Below are 22,814 nucleotides of genomic sequence, written 5' to 3'. Positions count from 1 at the left end.
TCCATCCCCACAGGATCATATAAAAGCAAACAGGAAGCATTAGAAGACTATTCTTTCCTCTCTTCAATTTTTAAAACTAGCTGCTATGTTGTATGAGGAACAAGTCAATATTAAGAAAATAGTTGTCTCTCTTTAGTAGAGCTTGTACACCTTTCTATCCACTATGGTCATTTAGTCTACTTTTTTTTGTTTTCTTTTCTACGTGTGAGCAACTCCCTTCTCCACTGATGGGAATTATGCACACTTAGAGAGAAGAGGCTAGACCCCTACATATTTTTAAGATCAACAAGGGTATATTCTGCTGGCCCTTCAGATGACATCATGCCCTAGCTATGCTGCATCAATACTGAAACAGTTGGGCTTAAACAGAAGCAGCTGGTCCTTAAACTCTTAGGTTTGGGTGGTTTTTTTTAATACACTATTTGTTTCGATTCCTGAGGAAAATGTAATATAAATGGAATTTGTCAAGGTGGTAGGATAACACAGTTATTTCATACTTGTGGATAAAAGTTCTTGCATGTGATGATGATCATATTGTCACATAACAAAATCTTTCTGGTTCATGAAGTGATGGTGAGATTGGGTCATCTCTTTTCCTCTACTTGTGTTTCATATTTTTTCATTAAGTTGTAAATACTCAGCAGACACAAGAAGGAAATTAAATGTAGCTAAACATTTCACACACAACTTTTTTTTTTTCACATTGAAATTGATGTAGCTTAAAAGTGAATATATCACGTCATATAAAATGAAAGCAAGTTAGTGTTGAGAATACTGAGGAGCCAAAATTCACTCTTTTGATGGATATTGCAGTCCCCAAATATCTCACCCTGTTACCATTTATGAAATCCAGTAAACAGAAAAGTAGGAATATATATAAGAATACAACTTCAAAACAGCTAAGAAAAACAATCTAGAAAGCTTGCATTTCAGTAGGATGAAACTGCTAAACATGAAGCAGGTTAAACTAAATTAAGACTCCCTTCTTGGGGTATCCAGATCACTTTTATGAGACATAAGTTTGACAAGGGAAGCATGTGAGTCAGTGGCATAATCTACACTGAGTTTAGATGTGTGCAACCCCTTTCAGTTCCTGAAATTGCACAGGTTTTGTTAGTCAATAATTTGTCTTGTTTGGTTTTTCCTCAAGTGAATTATGAAAAGTCAGTCATGTACTAAGCAAAACAGCTTTGTATTCAGCATGTGAAACAAGAAGCAGCTAGCTTTAGGATTTGGAACTTTATGCAATATATTAAATTTCATCAGGAATCCATTGATAGATCATGCTAATAAGAAAGTTAGCATAGTAGAGATTTATGTGTTCTAAGAAAGAGATGACTGTGATGACATACATCAAATAATTCTGAGACAAGGACATTAAAAACAGGTGCATTTTGAAAATATTTCATGAACTATGTAGGATACTCCTTTTAAGCTTATTGAAAGCAAGCCATATAATAAAAGTTAAATTCAGGAACTTAAAATGCAGGCTGCATAGTTAAAGATAAAATTACTATTTACACATCATTTTGAGTTGTATGAGGTATGAGACTATCTTTTTATATCATCCAACTAGTAACATTCAGAAGATGTTTCAGTTATATGTTGCACTTGGAACAAAAGAAATTCTTAGATATATTATATCCTTTAATTGCAAAGATTTAAGAGTGGTTATACACTTCAAAATATTCAAAGGTGTGGTATAGTTTGTGTGCCCATTCAGGCTTGATGGTTTTCTAAGTTCATTAGCACTCCTGATTTGCAACAGTTGTCTGGAAATGCCTTGAAAGAACCAAGTAAGATCCTCATGGTTCTTGATAATTCTTTCAGATACTTGAGCGAGAAACATCTTTAAAACTAATGGGCTATCTATTCTTATCCAGAAGTGCAATGCCTAGGAATGTGCAGAAATGAAAGCATATGTACAGCATATAAAAGAAAACGGATGAAAGATTTAAGTAAACATTTTAAATGTTATTTTGTAATACTTCCTCAGAAAAAGAAGGTTTTTCAAAAATAAAGTTAGGAAGCAAAAGTTTTGTGGGTTTTTGTTTGGAGGTGTTTTTTTTCCTTTGCAAACTCTTTAATTGCCCTAAAGATTTTTCCATTCAATTTGGTTTTATTTTTTGCTGGTATTCCTTTTGAATATATGCATTTATTTTAGAGACAGTAATTACCTAACTGTATAATTTCTAGCTTTTCAGATTATGGAGAGCACCTCAAAGATAACTAGATGACTAAATTAATAGCATTGCAAAGTAAGAACTTCTTCCAGCCACTTAAATCAATTTCACTTAAAAGCTCAGAAGCATGTTGCTATTAATTGCTGTAGAAGAAATAAAAAATAGCTAGCTAAAGCACACAATAATGATTCCTGGATAATATTTGTCATGCAATGTTTTTCCATTTTGGACACATTATAAAAATGTGTGTGATTTGCTTGTGTAGTGAGTCACACTAGCTAGAGAAGCTTAGAATTTCCATGCTTTGAAAAAAAAAAAATTAAATAATTTTTTCAATACTATCTTCTTAATGAAGTTAGAATTCTAGCTATCCCATAGCTTATAGAGTCTTATGATGTTATTATTTTTATTTTTAGGCATTTTATTAATCATATTCTAGTATTGTATTAATAATATTAATCCTGTTAGAACTAGTTAGAAGTCTAAAACTCATAACTCTAGCTATGTTCAAAAAGAAAATATAAGCTTACGTGGAGATAAATAACATTGGTTTCCTTTAGACACATCTGATACGGCTTAAGACCTTTTCCAATGCAATTCTAGTTAATCAAAGTTTTGACTATGTTCCCCCTGTCCTGTACATACACAAAACTCAAAAAACCAGTGAGTGTTGTAAAATGGGCTTTGCAAGGGTGGGGTTATGATACAAACTGCTGGTTACCAGAGGCAGCAGATCATGTTAGAAGCAAACACAGTCTGCTTTGACTGAAGGAGGGTTTTTTATCCGTGTCACAGCTGCAACCCTCCGTTGTGGAATGCAGCCGGTAGCAATTCGTGTTAAGGGATGACTAAATCCATGTCCACCATTCCTACATCAATTGTGCCAAGGTCAACTCCTGTATAAATATCTTTCTGCCAGAAAGGCTGGAATATCTTCTGAGATCTTTGACTGAACACTGCTATTCTTTGTAAATTAGGGTTAAGATAACCAGAAGATTCAGGAGTCCCACCTCACACATGTTGTTTCAACACAGGGCAGAGAAAGCACAGCAGAGCCCCAGCCCTTACTGTTAATGACCCAGTAATTCTGTTTTCCCTTCTAGACACTGTTGCTTTTGAATAGTCAAACTCCACTGAGCCTAAATTTTTTTTCAAAGGGCCTATTTTCATCACCTTCTGGGCTGCAAGCAACATCACTCATCGAATCAGCCTTATACATACCTACATCTTTGATCTTCTCCCCAAATAGAGAAATCTTTCTGTCTTTCTTTTCCTGTAAGCACTACACTTGTGAAAACCACTTTTTTTTCCATTCTTCAGCAGCCACTCCCTGAATTAGCTGTTAATCCATGTTTCTGTATTTACTTCAGATGTCCTTTCTTCTAAAGGCAGGATGTTCAGGCTACATCTTGTTGCAAGAAGCCAACGGAGAGTAAATAGGAAAAGAGACCATATTAAAAATTATGTCAGTGGTCAGAAGCAATGCCATAAGCCTCCTTTGGAACAGAAAGACGTCTTTTCCAAATAATTTTTTTAGATGGAAAAGAGAGAGAAGGGAAGAAGATAAGTTCCTGTGAGAACTGTGCACTTGAATGGAAAGAATTGTCCTTGTAAAGTGAATTCTCTCTGGACTCAGACGAGGTCTGTCCTGTGAGTGAGGTCTGTCCTGTGGCCCCAGTGGTTAGATTTGTCCGGGATTGACTTCCCAGCCTGATCTGGGAGTCCTACCCCAGTAGATACTGACTTTGCCTTACAAAGACATAGGTGTGGTTGGTCCTTGAGGCCAGCACTGAGGTATGGCTGCTCAGGGAACCATCCTGAGCTGTGGATGAGACATACGGATGGCAGGAGGGAATAGTTGTTTCCTGTCCATCTAAGAGTCTGTGTTGGAGAGCATATGCAGAGATGAAGGTCTGGAAGGTGAAGCTTAAAGCACCTGGGCTTATTTCTGGCTCTCACCCTTAAGAGCCAAGAATTTTGTGGTCAAAACCACTGATGAAACAGAATGCGGCTGGACCTTCTGCCTTTAGTAAGTGTTGTTGAGAAGCTACTGTCAGATCTTAAGGAGAAATACAGCCATCTTCTCTGTCAGCCTTAGTGCATGACAAATCCCCATTTCACCCCAGTACTCACATTCTTAAAATCTGTGTTTCTTAAGCTAGGACATACCATTAGTAACAATATGTTACCACATTTTCCTTTATCTCAATGTATGCAAAATAAATTAATTTTCAGTGTACCTCTTCAGAGGAACAAAGCAAGAACTTTTCGCTTTGTCCTTCTGTTACTAAAGTAGGACTATTAATTGCTCAGGTTTGTCTTTCAATTTTCTCACAAAGTGAGCATGTGTGTGTGTGTGTTCCACAAGATGGGAGAGGTGATTGAGCCCCATGAATTAATTTAAAAACAAAATAATATCTGCTCAGGGTGACTTATAAATAAATATGAGGCAACTATTGATGCCAAGTGTGATCATGGCACTTGATTGCTAGTTAAATCAGTCCAGATTTAAACATGTAAACTCCTTGATTTGTATGGAGTAAGACATCTGTAGGTGGTTTATTAAAACCTGCTGATGTCTCCAGAACTAAATTTGTGCAGATATAGGCCTCTGGGTAGCTGTATTGAAAAAGCAGAGACATACTTTTTGTCTGGTTACCTGACTTCCAGCCCTGTACAGGTGTGCTTGAATAAATTAACATCAGTTACCTATGATGAGCCACTGCATACATTATCAAGGGAGGTGAAGATGTGAGAAAGCTGCTACCTGCCTCCTGTTATCACCTGCTTCACACAACAGCACCCATTTTTTCATCATCCGACTATGCTTGGAATCTTCTACAGATAACATTTTAGAGAATTATTTTCTATAAATGTATTCAATTTTAGGAAGAGATAACTCCAAGAAATATGATATTTCACACCAGTCCAACTATTACTTTATTTCCCCTAATATAATTAGCTGCCCTACACAGGTTGAATTTCCTCCAGTAAGAACAAGGAAATCAGGTTTTAAGACATTAGGTATTTGATGAACCGTTTGTCAGGAGAAAAAAGGACTATTTTATAAATTTTTAAAAATATAAACATATTTACATCTATACTACTGTTTCAGGATATGATGCAATTCATGAAGAGACTAGCTGCATATCCAGTACAATTGTATGAACCATTAGGTTTTCTCTCACAGAGTCACTAAAAATGACACAATGTGTGTCATTGCTAATGTTCATATAACTCTTCTTTACCCAAGAGAACCTGGATTATAAAGAAACATTTTGTGCCAAACCTCTTCCATGAGTAGACATGTTGAACACAGACTACCTGTCACATTGCACGCTCACCAGTGTGAACAAGAGAAGCAGAGTTAAAACCAGAATGTATAGAACTAATTTCTTCATAAGATCTCTTTTTTTATTTAAAAGAAAAGACATAAATTAAAACAAGCCCTACAGAGGCTAGTTCTGGCATATAGGGAGGTCTTTTCCAACTACGCAATATTAATTTTTCTGGGGTTTGAGTTGGAGGTGTTGGTTGTTTTTCAAAATGATCTGCTGCCTTCATTATCTTGTTCTCTTTTGATACACAAAATGGTACCAGTTTGAGAGTGAGAGTATAGTTTCTTGTGCAGTGCAAGAAGTCTCATTTTTGTGTGAACCTGTGAAATAAGTCAAGGTCTTTTCAGTGCCCTGAAAAGTTTATTTTAATAAACTGCTACACCAGAATTAAGATAGTTGGTAAGCATAAGCAAAGCACTGAAAATACTAGCCAAAAGCAAAACATGCATTGAGCAGTATTTTCCCCTGGTATGCTTTGTGACAAATTGTGTAAATGTTTAATTTGTTTTGTCCAAGTTTCCTGTGCAGGTTCTGTGCGCTTTATGTTTGCTGAAAGGGAATATTTGGGAAGACAGGACTAGGAACATGAATGCTTATTTATAATTTCCTGCTTGCCCCTAGGTTCCTAGGAAATAACTGGAAGAACCAAAGCTCTTCTCCAGAGAGTGGGAGAAAATTGAGTGTTTTCCACTTATCTGAGTAAATGTAAAGCTGTTCCCTGTATACAGAGACATCCCATCTTCCCCAGAGTATTTTGGAAGTGGGGTAAACAAAACATCTACCTACATTAATTCCTACAGAGAAAGGCTCTAGCTGTTCTTTTAAACTTAGCAGCAGAAGACTGTAAGATTTCTGCTACAGTGGAGGAAGCTGTACTTTACAGATAGAAGATAGCGCCAGGGCACTACTCCCAAAAGCCTGGATGCATGAAAATGGAACAAGACACTGCAGCCTGAGAGATGTAGTACTCTCTGGTAGAGGAGTCTGGGGAGAAATAATGAAAGGGAGAGGGAGATACATCTGTGGCAAAAATAGCTGTGTGTTTAATGCCCTTTGGTGTTACAGCTCTTGGTGAAGGTGAGAGACACTAAGTAGGCAGGTAAATGCCGTGATACATATGTACATGATACATTCGTTAGCTGTGCTTGTCTGTCTGAAAAGAGAAACTGTCACCTGAAAAGGCAAACTTTACACCAAAGATTACTTGTAGATGAGGCCATTTTCTTTTCTCTTAATGATGACGATCCCCCTAGATTTGAGCCATTTCATTCATTAGAACATGAACTGAGTGACTGTGCTGGGGCATAGGCTAATTCAGACTAAGTTTGCCTGAAAGTAAGAAAACTGGTGAGGCAAACCCTAGAAATGACCTAGAGAAAAAGTAACCCAGAAGAGGAAAATATTACCAGGTGTAGATAACTGCAAATAGCTACAACACTGTTTTGAAGGATTGTGTGCAACCTTGTCAGTACAGATAGACTAAGGTAGGCAGAGGTAGACATGGTCCACAGGTGGCCTCATCCCAAAGATACAGTCATTCCTAGGGTTTGTGATGTCACAGGGTGTTTTTTGAAGTAGAATTATGTAGTAGGCAATCAGTGCAGTAAAACATAGCTCATTTGGGTTCCTATTGCATTGCTTTTTGACAAGATAGGTCTTGGCTAGTGGGCTCAGGTAGATTGGTTAAGACTTACAGGGAGCTTTTTGCTGTAACCACTGATGTCTGCGGCACTGGCCTGAAGGTGGGTTTGCAATAAACAGACAAGACAGGGATGTCTCATATCGGAGTATGTCTTAGTAAAAAGATGTTACTCGAAAATATTTGGCAATTTATGGGCCCTGGGGAAAAGAAAACCCCAAATCCAACCTCTCTGAATCTGGGACACCTTTTCATGGTTATACAAGTTGGTAGTGGTGAGCAAATATGACAGGGAGTAATAGCACCTTCCTAAGGTAGAGCCTATATTTGCAGGAATAGACTGTGCAGTTAGAAAAGGTTAAGGGGAAAAAAAACGGACTGCTGACTACTTACCTAAGGGCAATCCTGAAGGAAGAGATGCAGAGTTATCAATGAGAATTAAATACTCAACACTGTGAAGGAGAGTCCGTATAGTCACTGCAAGTGCACTGCAAGGTACTGTTCATGGCTTTTCACTACCACTTAATCCTGACCTGCAGTACTCACAGTCTTCTTTCCTTTGCCTCTCTTCAGGCAAGATGGCCAGCTGTGCCACACGTCGGGTACCACTATTCGTGATGCTATGCTGTAGGTACTACAGTAGAAACCACTCATTCACATTGAGCAGGTACACATAAAACATTCCCAATGGCACTAGTAATACTTCAGATGCTCTGTCAGGACTTGAGGTAACAGAGGAATATCTCAGGTGCTATACCACTTAAGGCTCTTCACATGTTGACCTTTTAATGGCAAACACTAGATATTTCCTGACAGAAGTTTTGAGCCTACCACTTCTAAAGAAAATCTAAACCTTTTAGTAGGACTTCCTACTTCCCAGCAACATCTTTTAAACAAGCAGTTTGCCTTGTGTTAAGCAAGTTTTTCTTTTTTTTTTTTTCTTCTTTTAATTAAGAGCTCATTTCACATTTAAGCTTGCCCTAAAAAGCATTACTTAAAAAGATCTGTCTAAGAAATAATTTAACATTTTTGCCATAAGGCACCTGCAAGCTTCATATAAATGGACCTGGAAGAGAAATGAAAGACTTTTAGATCTGCCAAAAATGTACACTGTCATAAAAAAGAAGGGACTGCAGGACTTTGTTGGCATTGTGTATAAAATGTAAAATGGTTCATTTTGTATGGGGGAGAGTGGGAGGAGAGAAAGAAAGGATGGGATTGTAATAAGAAGATACTTTTTGCTGTCACTTTGGTTTTGGTTTTTTTTGTTGTTGTTTTTTTTTTTAAGAGAAAGGGGAAAAAAAAGCCCCAAACTGCACGTCCATGTCATATATGAATCTGAAACATAAGCTGTAAATTGTAGGTTTTATAAGTTGTTATTTCCAATGTTACTAATTTTGATTCTAGTGCTTTACAAACTTTATTGCTTATTTTATTAACTAGGGAAAAGTGTTTCCCACTTCCAGTTCAATACATTTTTTTCCTTTCTTTCCCTCTTCCTCCCTCTCTCTCCCTCTCTCTCTCCTTTTCTTTGTTATGCCAAAATAAAAAAGCAATTACACTGCAGCCACTTACAACTGAAAATACAATCGGGACATAGTTAATTTTGCTGCCCATAAATCTTACATTGTATTTTTGTGTCTAACGCACAAAAATGTGGAAATAAAAATAGCCCAAACATGTATATGTGTGTGTGTGTCTGTGGATGCATGTACTAAAGGAAAGACCTATATATAACTTTGTTGGTAGATAAAGATCTAAGAATATAATGGATAGAAATACTTGGATTCATGCTTAGAAAAGGTAAATGAGCTCTTGTTTCAAGAAGAAGATGCACACAGATGATATATTATGCAAGGCTGAGAATCAAGATTTCATGAGGGGAGGAGGCAGGCCCTGGCAGGAAGGATAACAGATCCTGCGCTGGACGGATCTCAGGTCTGATAGCCAGATAGGGGAGCAGCACTAGTTCTGCAGCCTTTTTAGTCTGTTCTGTCACAGAAGGGGCACTGCCGGGTCAGTCAGCTCACTAGTAATTGTGTTTTACAGACTTCTAAAGCAATTGGCTCAGTCAGTCCCAATTCAATAAAAGTGGAGAGTGAGAGTGAGAGCACTTTTGTTCTATTTTTTACTTGAAATTATTTCATTCAGCAGTCTGTCTTTTTTATTACCAGTATTTGACATTAGCACTCCAAGCTATATTAGCATCCATTTCAGCAGTTCAGTAATGGTATTAAAAAAACACTTAACTTCAACGGTGAATGGTTGTATGACAGTACCATAAAAATCCACATTAAAAAAAAACTTATGTATTTGTCCCTGCAAATTATTTTTCACTTGTTTAACCACTTCAAAACTACACTCTCTTGACTGGTGTTTGCAAGAGCTGTAGCAGCATGGAAGGCTTGTAAAGGAGCTGAGAATCTACTGCAGACACAATAGCATAAAGGGAAAAATGAAGACATTTAAAAAAGGAACATGCAAGCGTACAAACACGCACAAGAAAGACCTCTCATTTTGGGTGGGTGCCTGTCATTCATCAACCGAAGTAAGATTTTAAACTCAAATCACTCAAGGTAAAATCTTTGGCATCTTCCACATTTCTGGGATTTAATTTTGAACCCAGCATTCTCCAAGCTTGGGACGGCAGCCTAACTATCTTGGCACTGCAGCACACTCATAAATGACTGCATTAGGTTCTAAATTTTGATTAAACATTCTGTAATTAATCAATGGTAGACATGAAGCAGTTGGCAAGGTCCAGAGCTGCAAAATGTTTAAGACATAAAACATTACAAAGTAATTAGAATGTGCTCCTTCAAGAGAAGGATTGCCTTCAATAAAGAGGTAAATGATAGCATCATGTTTATTGTGGACGTAGGCAGCCAGTGCAATATGATAAACTGCAGGAGATACACATATCAGTAATCATCCACATTATTAGTGTCATTAATCATAATTCTAAAAATATGACAGCAGCAGCCAACTTTTTGACCAATTTTGCCTCTGCCTGTTGGCCGTTATAACTTCACTAATAGACTGCAGAGCTCCTGTGCGTGGCAGTTTGCATTGAGAATAGAAGGTTAATTATATTTGAGCTGCTGATTCCTTCTCTCCTCGGAAAAGACTGAGCACTTTGACAATCCCAGGAGCTCACTGCTGTTAAACCAGTAAAAGTACTTTATTGAAATTTTCTTTGTTGGTCAGGAATGAGTAGATGTTTCAAATGAGATATAAGCGCCAGGCTGGGACGGCCGCTAATGTTTCTTCCAAAATAATCCTTGGACAGCAAGCTGAACTCATACTTCCCTTAGATATCTTTGCACAGTCTCTTGTGGATGGGTAAAAAGTTAAGAATTTAATAACCGCTGACAATGGTATGTATGGAAGAATCTCAGAGGATTGAAATTACTGAAGAGTTGGGGCGTCAGTGAAGGGAGGTTATAGGATAATCAGCTATCAGTTGACCTGAAAGGGGTACTTATTTAGTAATTGAAAATTACTAATAGAGAAACCCTGTTGAAGTGCCACATCGTATTTAGTTTCACAGTTCCTCTGGCATTATATAAATAAAACCAGCATTTTTAGACAAACAAAGCAGTGGGAATGAAAATTACCATTGCGTTGTGATCGAAAGAAATGGTTTATGTGTTTGCTGTGGAACCTGAAATCGTACAAAACTATCCCTGGATCTGAGAGTTTTTTATGAATTTGAACTTATAATGCAATCAGCAAAGAGTCTATGAACCTTCTAAGCAAATAATGAGATAGTGTGTTGCTATGGATCAGTATCTGGGAGAAAAGAATTGGTCTCGAAGTAGAATTGGGGAAAGCTAGCTGTTCTGGGTGAGTTTTATCTTGTGTGCAGTTACTGAAACTTGAAACTGAGTAAAATTCATGAGTGGGATGCTGAGCTGAAGGGACTGTTTGCATAAAATCTTGCAAATTTATCACATCTTACATGACTATTGTAACAGTAAAATAAAATGAGAGATTAAAACTTCTGATTACAAAACTTGGATCGTGTAACATTTAGATGATTTAGGTTTGAAAAGAAATGTTAATTCATGTAGTTTGGCAAGGAGATTCTACCTGGATGTCGCCTCAGTACCTCTTAAGGGAACGTACACCTTGTGTGAAGGACCAGCAAAGTACCTCAACACACAGGAGAGGAAGACCTAATGCATGACTGCCATGCAGGGCCCTGTGTGAATCGCCTGCACAGGGATAAATTTTTCCGTAGAGCATGTGTAGATTATAGAAACAGTTTATGGCAGCTGGACTGTTTGTCGATGGTGCTGAACATCTGTAATTTCTGTTGAAGGACTTTGTCATACAATGATGACCTTCTCGTGCGTGTAACTTTATTACACCAAGTTAGTTCACGTAGGAAATATTCTGTCAGATAAATCTTTTTATTCTAAACTTTCTCAACCAGTCCGGATATTAGACAAGAGTGCTGGCTATTTTGTAATAAGTCTGTTTTGCTTCCAGGCAGCTAGTAAAGCGAGAGGTTGAAGTGTTGCAACACAATTTTGATTGTTTCTGAGTAACTTTGGCAAGTACGCCAGTGGTTGTGCTTTTTGTTTGTAATATCTTTTGATCTTTAATGGACAACAATAGTAATATATTAAGAGTGCGACATGACCTCGATGCCTCTGAGCACACACAGCTGTTGTGAAAGTGTAATTCTGTTCACACCGTAAGGACCGTCTCACTAAACACCTCAACAGGTATGTACTGAATTATTGGGCCTTTCAAGAATCCTGAACCTGTCAGATTTTACATTAAAAATTATTTGGTAGCAAATATTACCATCAGATATCTGTTCCACATTTAACCTGAGTATTAGCTCACACAGTCGGCTCTCTTGCCTCCCCAAATGCCATCTTGGTATTAACATTTTTTATGCATTCCACAGCGATGACAAATTGTTTTCTGACTCTAACTGTGGATTAAGTATGCAAAAGGCATGTTTGCCACTGCCAACAAACCAATAATTCTCACTAACATCTTCAGAGTTACAACATTTATACAGTTGCAAAGTGGAGTAAACAAACCATCTGTTTGGCTTTACCATATATGTCATGCTCTCTTATTAGCATATTACGATTCATTTAGTAAACAAATTTGGTGATTTCGTTCATGTCAAAGTTAGAGGGAGCTTGAAGATGATTAACATTCCTGGGACAGGCACATTAATACATTGCTTCCTCTGCAAAGTTAAATGGCTTCTCAGGAGAATCACCCCTTGTTGACAAGATGAGACTGTCAATTTTGTTTGCCTGCCACATTAGGGGCCGTAAGGGGATGGGAAGCTCTGAGAAAGAGGAGCAGTGTAGGCAGCATAATTCACTGCGAATTGAAAAAAGAAGTCTAATTCTGATAAATGGTCGACCCCAATACATCCTACCTGTTATTACAACAGACGTGCCGTATCTGTGCAGTAAATTAGTTAAACCCCTAAAGAGTTTGATGGGAGCTTATCTTCAAGTGAATAATTTGAGTGTAGAGGGAGCTGTCTCCGTGACCAGTGTGAGTGATTTGTTTCATATTGAAAGGGATTGAAATGACTGGGCTCCACATCTTTAATTTGCAAGAACTTGCTTGTCCTTTATTTCCTGCATTTAATAAGCACTGTTTTTTTACTTTTTTTAATAGGTGCTGAACTGTATTTTACCTTTTGGATATTCTTCCTATGAAAGGTTAATATTTTTCAGATTCTATGCAATTTAAAGCCTCAAGAACTGATGTTAATACCCAAACTGTTCATGTAGAAATGCCATGGTTTCATTGGGTAGTACAGTATTTTGTCTTTACTCAATGTTCTAAAGTCTAGCCCCTATCCCTGCTTTCCCCCTTACAGTTAGAGGCAAACTAAACACGATCAGACACATGGAAGTGCTAGCACACAGACTGAAACCTTGGCCCCAGTCAGATACACGTGAATTTTATAATTTAGGTCAGATCAGGGGATTTCAAATGTTTATTGTCTTCACTTAGATTTATGGATTTATTTTTTTCTTTTTAATTGAAAAAAAACCAAACCACCAACCTGTATCAAAGACTGCTGAGGGAGTGGCAAAATTAGAACAGTAACTGAGAAAATAATTTCTTTAATGGTTTACATTACTAATTACATTCCAGGAACTGTTTTATTGTTGATTCTCTTAAGTAAATGGGGAAAATGATTGCTGCTTCCTTCTTGAAGAAATATCAGAATTAAGGCCATATCTTTTCTCATAAATATGTACATTGTTATATTTAGCCAGAGTCTTACTTTCTGGTTCTTTGATTTTGGCTGCATGAAACTCAGCACTTTCAGTCTGCAGACGTTCTGTGAAAGCATAAGATTCTGGGTTTACTTTTTGTTATGTTCACATATACAGAGCCTTTCTGTGAGTTTCATACTTAAATAAGCAGGAAAGGATCATGAAATTGAGGTAAGACTGCAATACTTTGCAGTATTAGCAAGTTGTGTTAGGAATTAAGATAATGTGAGATTTTTAAACAAAACCATAAATCTTAATTGACAGTCTTTGAGGTGAAGAGAAACAAAGAGAACTTTACTTTAACATCTCATTATAGGTATAAACATAGGCTGAATACTGAGCTGAAGATAGGTGTGGAAAAAGTCTCATGGAAGGAATAATGGAAGTTTCATTGTTTATGAGATTTTAAACCAGACAGACAGAGCTTAGTTTTAAACTAAGTATAGCAGCAGGATAGTTTGCATGGGGCCTGTACAACTGGAGTGGCTACCTCTATATCTAACTGTAATAGAGGTTTGCCAATCTGTACATAAACCACTGGACAAATGTGTCCTGGTCTTTGATTTTTTAATAGAACCTTCTTCAAACTGCTGAAGATTATGTGGTTTCAGGTTTCATAACCCAATATTAGCTTCTATCTTCTTTAAAAAAAATTTTTAAAAATCTAGTTTTACTTGGAAAGAATAAAATGTAATAGAAAATAATTTAATGTTGACTTTTAATGCATTAAGTCTCCAAATATAATTTTATTGTATTACTTAATGTTGGGATCACTTACTGTATCTTTAGGCAAAGCTGCCCAAAGACTGATGGCCCCCTGCTGTGACCTTCTGTGTGTGATTTCTTCGCTGAGTTACAATGATAGGACTAGGTGGTATTACTTTGGCAAATCATGTATTTGCGAGAAACTGCCTTTTCAGAACATTGAAATATAGGAGATTGGGATATTGTTTTATTTGGAAACGTAGGAAGAAAGTATTTTGCAGGATGCAACTGGAAATGTTGACATTATTAATTTTAGAATTTTAATGAACAATACAGTATGCTTTGATGTTTGAGTGTGATTTGCATCAGGGAACTTTGTTTCTTATAGTCAGCGAAGGAGGAGCAAGAGGCCAATAGCTAGTACATTTAACTGGGACATTGGTTGGCTTGGCCTTTCTGTCTGACTGCATCAGAAACTGGAAAACAAATTTCATTAGTCCCTAACTGAGTGCCCAAACAATTTGGCTGCTGTATCATTCTCACTTTCTTTTACTCTCATCCCCATAATATTTAAGTGTAATCATATTTTTGTCTTGCTAATTAAGACAATTAAGAATTAAAAGTAAGAAAATTTTAAAAATTAAAATTAAGAAAATAATGCTTTATGTTTCATTTTCAACAACCTGCCCTGCCTTCACCTGTGAACAGCACATTCAACCCAATTTTTCATGCAGTTTGTTTTGTGCTCTGTATAATACTTGATTTTAAATAGAGTACTCTTTATCATCCAAATTCCCTAACTCTGCTGTGTGCATCAAAAATGAGGTTTGTCCTAGTGCAGATAGGACTGCAGCCATAGGTGCATCCAAAGTTGGCCTTGAGTCATGAATACAATTCATGCCAACTTCTATGCCAGGAGAAATTGTACTCTCTGATAAATTCCTCCTCACTCACTTCAAAAAGAAGTGAAAAGACTGACTAAATAAAAATAAACTAAAATAAAGCGGCCATTACATTTTTCTTTCCAACAAATGGATAGTAAATTAACAAAATCAGAGTCATTGACAAGTGTAGAAAGAAACTGCTGCAGAGAACCCGATCTGGATTTATGATCTGTGTAAATGGCATGTACGTTTAATTGACCATATTTCCTAGGCTTATAACACCCTTTCTTCTGTTGATGCATAGTGCATCTCTCACTAGAAGAGGTTGCTAGTAGTAGGTGGGGTGGAACTGACAATGAATTCTAATTATGGAAGAATACTTCCGTGAACTTCACAAGGGAAGGAAAATACTACCACCAGTGGGATCGTGCTGACAGTCAGAGAGCTGCTGTAATTGCCGTAGCACTCTTGTGTTGTGCTGCTACTGAAACTCCTGTCTGAAAGGGCAGTGGTGAACTGGGAGGTGAGATACCCTTGCCACTTTGCCGCAACCACAGATTTCATGTGTATCATCATTATCATTATCCTTATTACTGCAGCACTTGATCTGTCTGTAAAATTGAATTCAGAAGGCTGAATTCACTCTGGTGAGGACTTTTGCACACTTTTGCTCATCATATGTCAAATTCATGACTAGTAACTTGAAAGAAGAATGTTAATTATGTGGAGCAATTGGGCATTCTGGGCCTCCGAAAATAAACCAGACTTTGCTAAAACTCCTTGCCTCAAGAAGCTACATCTCAAAACATCTTAGAAAAATACTCTTTTCATTTGTGAGGCCACACGATGTGTAGTACAGAGCTAAACGGATGTGTGGACATTCTTTGGCACACATGGCAAATGGAGCCATGGAAAGCTGAAGCTCAGCCGTTTTTGGCATATCTTGCTCCATGATTTTCCACCTGTATGATAGCAGTGTTCCTGCACCGGCATAAATCACTCTGCCCAAGCTGTGCCTCACCTTACCCTGGGAACAGGGGTTACGCATACCTGGGAGCAGTATTCAGAAGAGGAAGGGGTAGCAGCATTTTAAGTCACATCAGGGAACAGAACAGCTGAAGCAAGAAACTGCAGACGCCATGGGGAGGAGCAGGTGAACAGAAGACAGGGTGGCTAGCATGGGCTGAGGGCTGGTACAGGACTGCTTGGATTTGGGAGTGGCAAAGCAAGGGAGAAAGAGTTGAATTAAGATGGAATACTTCAATTTGGTATGGAAAGAGGGTCTAGGAACTACTGGAGCGATTTAAGATGGCTGAGTACATTTCCCAAGAAAAACAGCAAGAAGATCAGTATTGGATGAGAGGAGCAAAGAAATAGTTTAAGATTGTCAAGACAAAAGATAGTATGGGCTTAGCCAATATTTGTAATGCTACTTTTTTCTTCTCATGTCTCTGTGACTGTTGTTAGCAGCTGTTGTCTGACAGTTGTTGTCAGAGTACAGGTTGTCAGCCACATACTTTTCTGCCTTTTCACCTGGATAATAGTCTTCATAGCAAATCATGCTTCATTTCTGCCCCTAAACTCAACCCTATTCTATTTGGCGATTGCCAGTGCTTGCCTTTTCCCAGAGCATCTCCCTTTTTAAACTTCCTGGTCTGTACCGCTTCTCTTTCTATTCTGCCTTTATCCATATTCTTCTTTCTTAATTCCTTTTTTTTTTTTTTTTTTTTGCTTATTTGTAGCCAACCTTACATATGTGGTCATGTTCCTCCTACACAGAACTCTTTTGTCATCTTTTCCCAAAGAAACTTTGTGATTCCTGCTGTCAGCCCTGAGAAACGCCTTCTTTCTGCAGGGCACTGTTCAAGCAGCGCCCTGCACAGGCTACTTGGTCTGTGCCGCAGGGCTTAGTGCTACGTTTGGTTGCGTAGCAGACAGGAAAGGTGCAGGGTCAGGCTCCAAGCACTCGAGTGGTGTGTCTGTGACACATACTTTTCCTTCCTTCCTATGCCAAATATTGTTCAGCTACTGGAAATGTGTGTTGCTAGTAGCTTCAGCACACGGTATTCTTAATTCTGACAAGGTTTTAGCCTCTGTGACTTCGGTTTTGTCATAAGATTTCAAAACTTCAGTGTCCAAATAAATGAACCTTTTCTGACAAGTTGCTCCTCTCATACCTAACAGAATATTTTTGCATATGATATTTAGGGAGAGTATTAAACACAAGTGAAATAGATTAAGAAATGAATGTAGAAGAATCAATTCTTTTGAACTGTGGTTGCATAATGGAAATCGACTGCTATGAATGAACCTATGTTCAGAAGTTATGAACAGCAGAGCTAATGCACTGCTATGAGTTCATCTTTATTATTGCATTACACCTGAATCAATTGATAAAGTAGCTTTTTTTTAAGGCTAGGAATGGCACTTAATTGAATAAAAGTCAATGTAATTATATTAGGAGAATCCAACAGTACTGCTGACAGCGGAAAAGGGACACTACCGAGCAGAGTGCCAGAACTTGTCCGCACATTTCTGCACATCGTTTGCCTGACAGATATTATGGGCTGGTACATACTTTAACTAGATTACCGATTGCCACTGCTGTAAGTGAGAATTGAATAAAGGAGGCATCTCTCCTTATCAGAGCATCAGCAGGGTTTGCATCCTTACACAGGTCTTTCTCAGAATGGCCTCTGTCTGTCTGGGGCTCAGTAGCCCGTCTTTAACGTGATAATTTATTCTTATCTCTTCATTCAGCAAATGCTGAAGTTATTTCACTGCATGCCAGGCAGCTGTTTTTCTCAGCAGCAAGGAAATATTAAGCGCAAATGCGTGGAAACAACAGTTACAGTTATCCTGACTAGTTGCTACACTGCAGCAAATTCCCGTACCAGGGGAATGAGGAGGGGAGAGAGGGGGAGAAATCATAAGAAGTAAACACATAGCACTTTATGAGTAGTTTGCAGTTAGCGTTATGATGATAAGCACAAATGTGCTTTTATGGTCATGTAATAACAGTGGTCAGTGCGGACAGTCCTTCACAGTAAGCGTTTCCTGTATTGCACTGAGCAACTTTACGTGGAGTTGTACACCATCTGACACCAGGAAGGCAAGGGACTGTCAGGACTACTGCTTATCATTCATGTATGTGCACACTGCATGCATCCGTTCAGAACTCATTTGTGGATGATAATGGGGATGCTGTGAATATGCTTTGATTAATTTGCTTTATGTTTTTCATATTGTGTGGTTGAGTCAGTATCCATCAGAACAACACTGTAAGTGAGATTACAGCTGACAAAAACCAGTTTCACAGTCAAGACTTTTCTTTAAAGTCTGTTTTATTGGTTTCAATTGGTTTCAGATATTATTTTCTTTTTTTTTTTTTTTTTTTTTTATTAAAAAAACCAGATATGTCTGGATTGGAATGTGAATTTGTTCTCTCTCTCTCTCCTCCCCCCCCCCCTTTCTTTCTCTTTTCTCCTCTCCTCTCTCTCTCTCTCTTTTGTGATCTCAATTTAGCAAAAGATTAGAAAGCTGATCTTATCACAAGGTAAGCTCAGCCTTCCTAAGTGCAGTGTGGGGATATGCATAATTACACTTCTGCGCCTCAAAAAAGCAATGGTGCTATACTTGCTTGTGTGAAAGGAGTATTTCCCATGTGGGAGAAAAACAAGGAATACTCTCCACTTTTTTCCACCCTTGCCCATACCTCTCAACTGTCACTCATTAGGAGAGAAATTTTCCTTTCTAGACCTCCCCCTTACTGCAATAATTCATCCTGAGCAGACATGATTCAATTAAACTACAGTTCAGTATCAGTTTTGTGTCAGAGAACAGTTACCTGCATTTGCAGGTAAGTGGGACAGATTGTTTCTATTGCTGTTTTCTGTATTATTCCCATAAGTTATGTACAACAGATAGCTGAATCACAAGGAAAGTGATAGAAAATTACAGAAATTAACTCCACATCAATTTAATCTTCCTACATTTGTTTTTCCTTGTTTATCTGCATTGTATTGCTGTACCATGTTTGGGACTTCAGCTGGTTGAGAGGTATGTTTCAAAGGGTTTCTTAAAACAAAAGCTTCCAATAAGGAAATATTGCTAATAGCTATTATTCCCCTTCTTCCTTTTTTGTTACTGTAGGACTTGAATGACTGTAAAAAATTTGATCATTGTTATGTCATCCCATGCCAGTTTTATACCTAGTGCTTTTTTGCAAATTAGAGTATTCCTTTGTTAAAACTCTCTCTTTCTCTCTATCTCCCCCCTGCTCCACACCCTCCCCTCCCCCCTCCCTGCCGTCTTTCTTTTCCCTCCTACATTCGGGCTCTGATCTGCAATTTATAATGGGCAGACAGACTGGTGAGTCTGCATGTTGTAAATTGTGGGTTTGGGTCCTTAGCTTGCAAAGAATGTTACGCAGTAGAACTTCGCTAATTCTTTTTTTACTGACTTGAAAATCCAGTCACCCTCCAAAGAAATGGGATAAATATTTGTTGTTTCCTCAGCAATGGTGCACATTCTGAATACTGAACTCTAAAGTTTTCTAATACTGAAAACTTTATACTGATTTCTTATTATTAAGCACTTCAACAAAACGAGCATGTTCTGTGGTCAGAGGTCTTTGATGTCTGTCATGTTTGTTCGTTGCATTGTTAATTCAGAAAATGCGGTTTTTCAAAGAGGGTTTCCTGACACTGCTGCAAATCAGTGAGGTTCTACTGCAATGGATGAATAAAGTCAATGTCAAAAGTGGAGAGTAGAATGGAGTATTTAAATTAATAGGCTGTTTTACACAGTTACTAACCCAAAGGCTTACGTTGTTTGCAAATGTAGAGCTTTATTTCTTGAACAACAAAGGCCCAGATCCTGTAAAGCACTTGAGAATATTTTAATCCATGGCTCTTGGGATCTGGTCCAAAGACCACTGACATCAGTGACAGCTTTTCCAGTGACTCTTAAGCACCCACAGTGACTTCAGCACACACCTAAACCAAAGCCCACGCTTAAGTGTTTTGATTGATTTGGGGCAAAATTCTCATTGCCATTAGCAGGCTTTTTTTACTGGAAATTACACTGTTTGGGTCAGTCAGCATCGCATCAGACGCAGTACTGGAAAGAATACAAGGAGGAGTGGTAGTGCCCTCCCAGAAGGACAGAACCAGTGACTTTGGCTAAGATTTTCAGAAGCTTACATGTAGATTTCAGAGACTTGTTCTCCTAAACGCTTCAAGTCTTCTCCATCTTAGTTTGGCCCGATTCTGAATCCCTTTATACCAGAATTAAATTATCAGAATCAGGACCTCTGACTATGTATCATTGTTACCTTTATTTTTTTTCTCCTCCGATATTTCACTTACACAGTTATGTGAGTATGTATATATATTATATATTTATATGTGTGTATGTATAAATATATAAGGATATGGATCTAGAGATAGACATAGATACAAACACACAGAGATATTCCATATATTGATAATATTTTCTCTTGAAGTAAGGCTTTTAGGAAGGCCAGCAGGGACCAAGAAAAGCATTTTGCATTTTCTGTTAGTGCAATTTATTATTTTGTAAATATCAAATAAAAGGGCTGTAGCTGCTGCTGGGGACTAAATTTGAGGAGCAGTAGCTGAAAAGAAAAACAATATGGAGGGGTAATTTGCTTGTTTTGTTTGGCTTCTGTGGTGCAATTTGTTCACTTATAGGAAGACTGAATTTTCCAAGAGACACGGATAGGGGATATTTCATGATAAATTATTGATAAATCAGAATTTGGATTTGGTGCTTGATGACTGTATGGTTAATCAGAAATACTGTACATTTTCCCTTTTCTCCCTTCCCTTTTCCTTTCCCAGACACAGTGCTAACATAAACCTGCACCGTAAACTGTTGACCAAAGAACTGGATGACATGGGCCTGGACACCTCACAGCCTTCTCTTAGTAAGGACCTCCGTGATGAATTTTTGGTGAAGATATATGGCACTCAGCATCAGATGGGGCTCGACATAAGGGAAGACACCTCCTCACCTGCTGGTACTGAGGATTCCCATATGAATGGGTATGGCAGGGGCATGTCGGAAGACTATATGGTCCTAGACCTGAGCACCACGTCCAGCATCCAGTCCAGCAGCAGTATCCATTCCTCAAGAGAATCTGATGCAGGAAGTGATGAGGGCATTCTCCTGGATGACGTCGATGGGGCAAGTGACAGCGGGGAATCTGCCCACAAAGCAGATGCCCCTGCCTTAGCTGTAGGGATGGGCACCGATGTCCCAGGATCCCTCATGTTCAACAGTGTTTCGGTGAGCAACGGTGGGATAATGTGTAACATTTGCCACAAAATGTACAGCAACAAGGGAACCCTCAGAGTGCACTATAAAACAGTGCACTTGCGAGAGATGCACAAATGCAAAGTCCCTGGGTGCAACATGATGTTCTCCTCTGTCCGTAGCCGAAACCGGCACAGTCAGAACCCCAATCTGCATAAAAACATTCCCTTCACTTCAGTAGATTAGTTCAAGGATGGACACAGCATAATGCCAGCTCTCAGAGAGGGCCCACTACATCTGAACTGCCATATACAGTCTCCCTTTATATATATATATATATATATATAAATATACATATATATATAATCTTTTTCTTTTCTTTTTTAACAAAAGAAAGAAACACCAGGTGCTTTTTCCCCTTTGTTGGTTGTTGGTTTATTTTTTTTCATTTTTTTTCGGGTTAGAAACAAAAAGGTGGGGTGTTTAATTTGGGGGGAGAGACCCTTCACAAAAAAGCAAGCAAAAACAGAAACCAGACCCACAGAAAACTTGCAGTTGTCCCTAGTTCTGTTAGAATGTTCTTGGTCATCTCCAAAGAGACAATTTGTTCTACCCATGACTTTTGCCTGACAAAAAGAACAAAAAAAAAATCAAAAAAAAATTGCAAACAAACAAAAAGAGAGAGAAAAAAAATCTACTTAGTTGTCTTTGTGTCTTCTAAGCATTGGGGATAACGTTCTACTAAGCATGGCTGTTACACTTGTATATATATATTGAGCCTTGACAGGCCTATGATGTAAAACAATTGTATTGATGGTGGTTTAACTCTTATTTTTTTGCTTAATTTTTACAGTTACATTCAGCTGTTAGATAAGCAGGAAAAATAGTTCGCTGGCTAGTTCTACTCATTTATGTTAGCTTTAATGCACATTTTTAAAGGAACCACGGTCTTGTTTTAACTACCTGCTAGATATAAGTAATACAGAGGTGCTGGCATGCTTTACAGTACCTGATCTGATACAGTTTTTTTGTCTTGTACTATTACATAAATCCAGTCATGCACTTTTTCGTACACTACAAGGGGATGTGTAATAATATCCATGCTTTTTTTTTCTTAAACTATTGCCATATTTTCAGTAAGTGTCTTTAAAGAAATACACTTAGATAAAAGTGGTCTGGTCAGTATGAGGGCATGAATGCCAAACAAAGAGTATTAGTGTTTAGTGTTAATACAAAAGTGCCAACTTTGCACACGTTTTGAAAAAAGAAAATGTAGTTATTCACCATAACCACAGTTGTAGTTTTTGGACTACAGAAAAAGATACTGGGGAGGGAAAAGGGGTAAAGTGAAATACAGAATTCTTGGTGCTTTTTTTAAGTGCCAATTATTACTAGAAACAATAGTGCATCCTTATTCATTATATACTACATTACATAAAAGAAAAAAAAACCCAGAATTGTGTCATGTGAATCAGTGGAATCTTTTTTTTTTTTTTTTGTCAAACATGCATAAT

The 22,814-nt window shown here is 37.9% G+C and overlaps 1 protein-coding gene across 1 annotated transcript in view; it reads left to right on the top strand.

Moving 5' to 3' along the window:
* Positions 1–21,546, top strand: part of BNC2 (basonuclin zinc finger protein 2) — a 235,648-nt gene extending 214,102 nt beyond the window's left edge. The window contains exon 5 of the mRNA XM_074166453.1: positions 20,886–21,546. Within this exon, the coding sequence (XP_074022554.1) occupies positions 20,886–21,546 (661 nt within the window). The remainder of the gene's footprint in view (positions 1–20,885) is intronic.
* The last annotated feature ends 1,268 nt before the right edge of the window (positions 21,547–22,814 follow it).

This window comes from Numenius arquata, chromosome Z (assembly GCF_964106895.1).
Source record: "Numenius arquata chromosome Z, bNumArq3.hap1.1, whole genome shotgun sequence".
NCBI lineage: Eukaryota > Metazoa > Chordata > Aves > Charadriiformes > Scolopacidae > Numenius > Numenius arquata.
The sequence above is the reverse complement of the archived record's forward strand: the minus strand, read 5'-3'. Positions and strand labels throughout refer to the sequence as shown.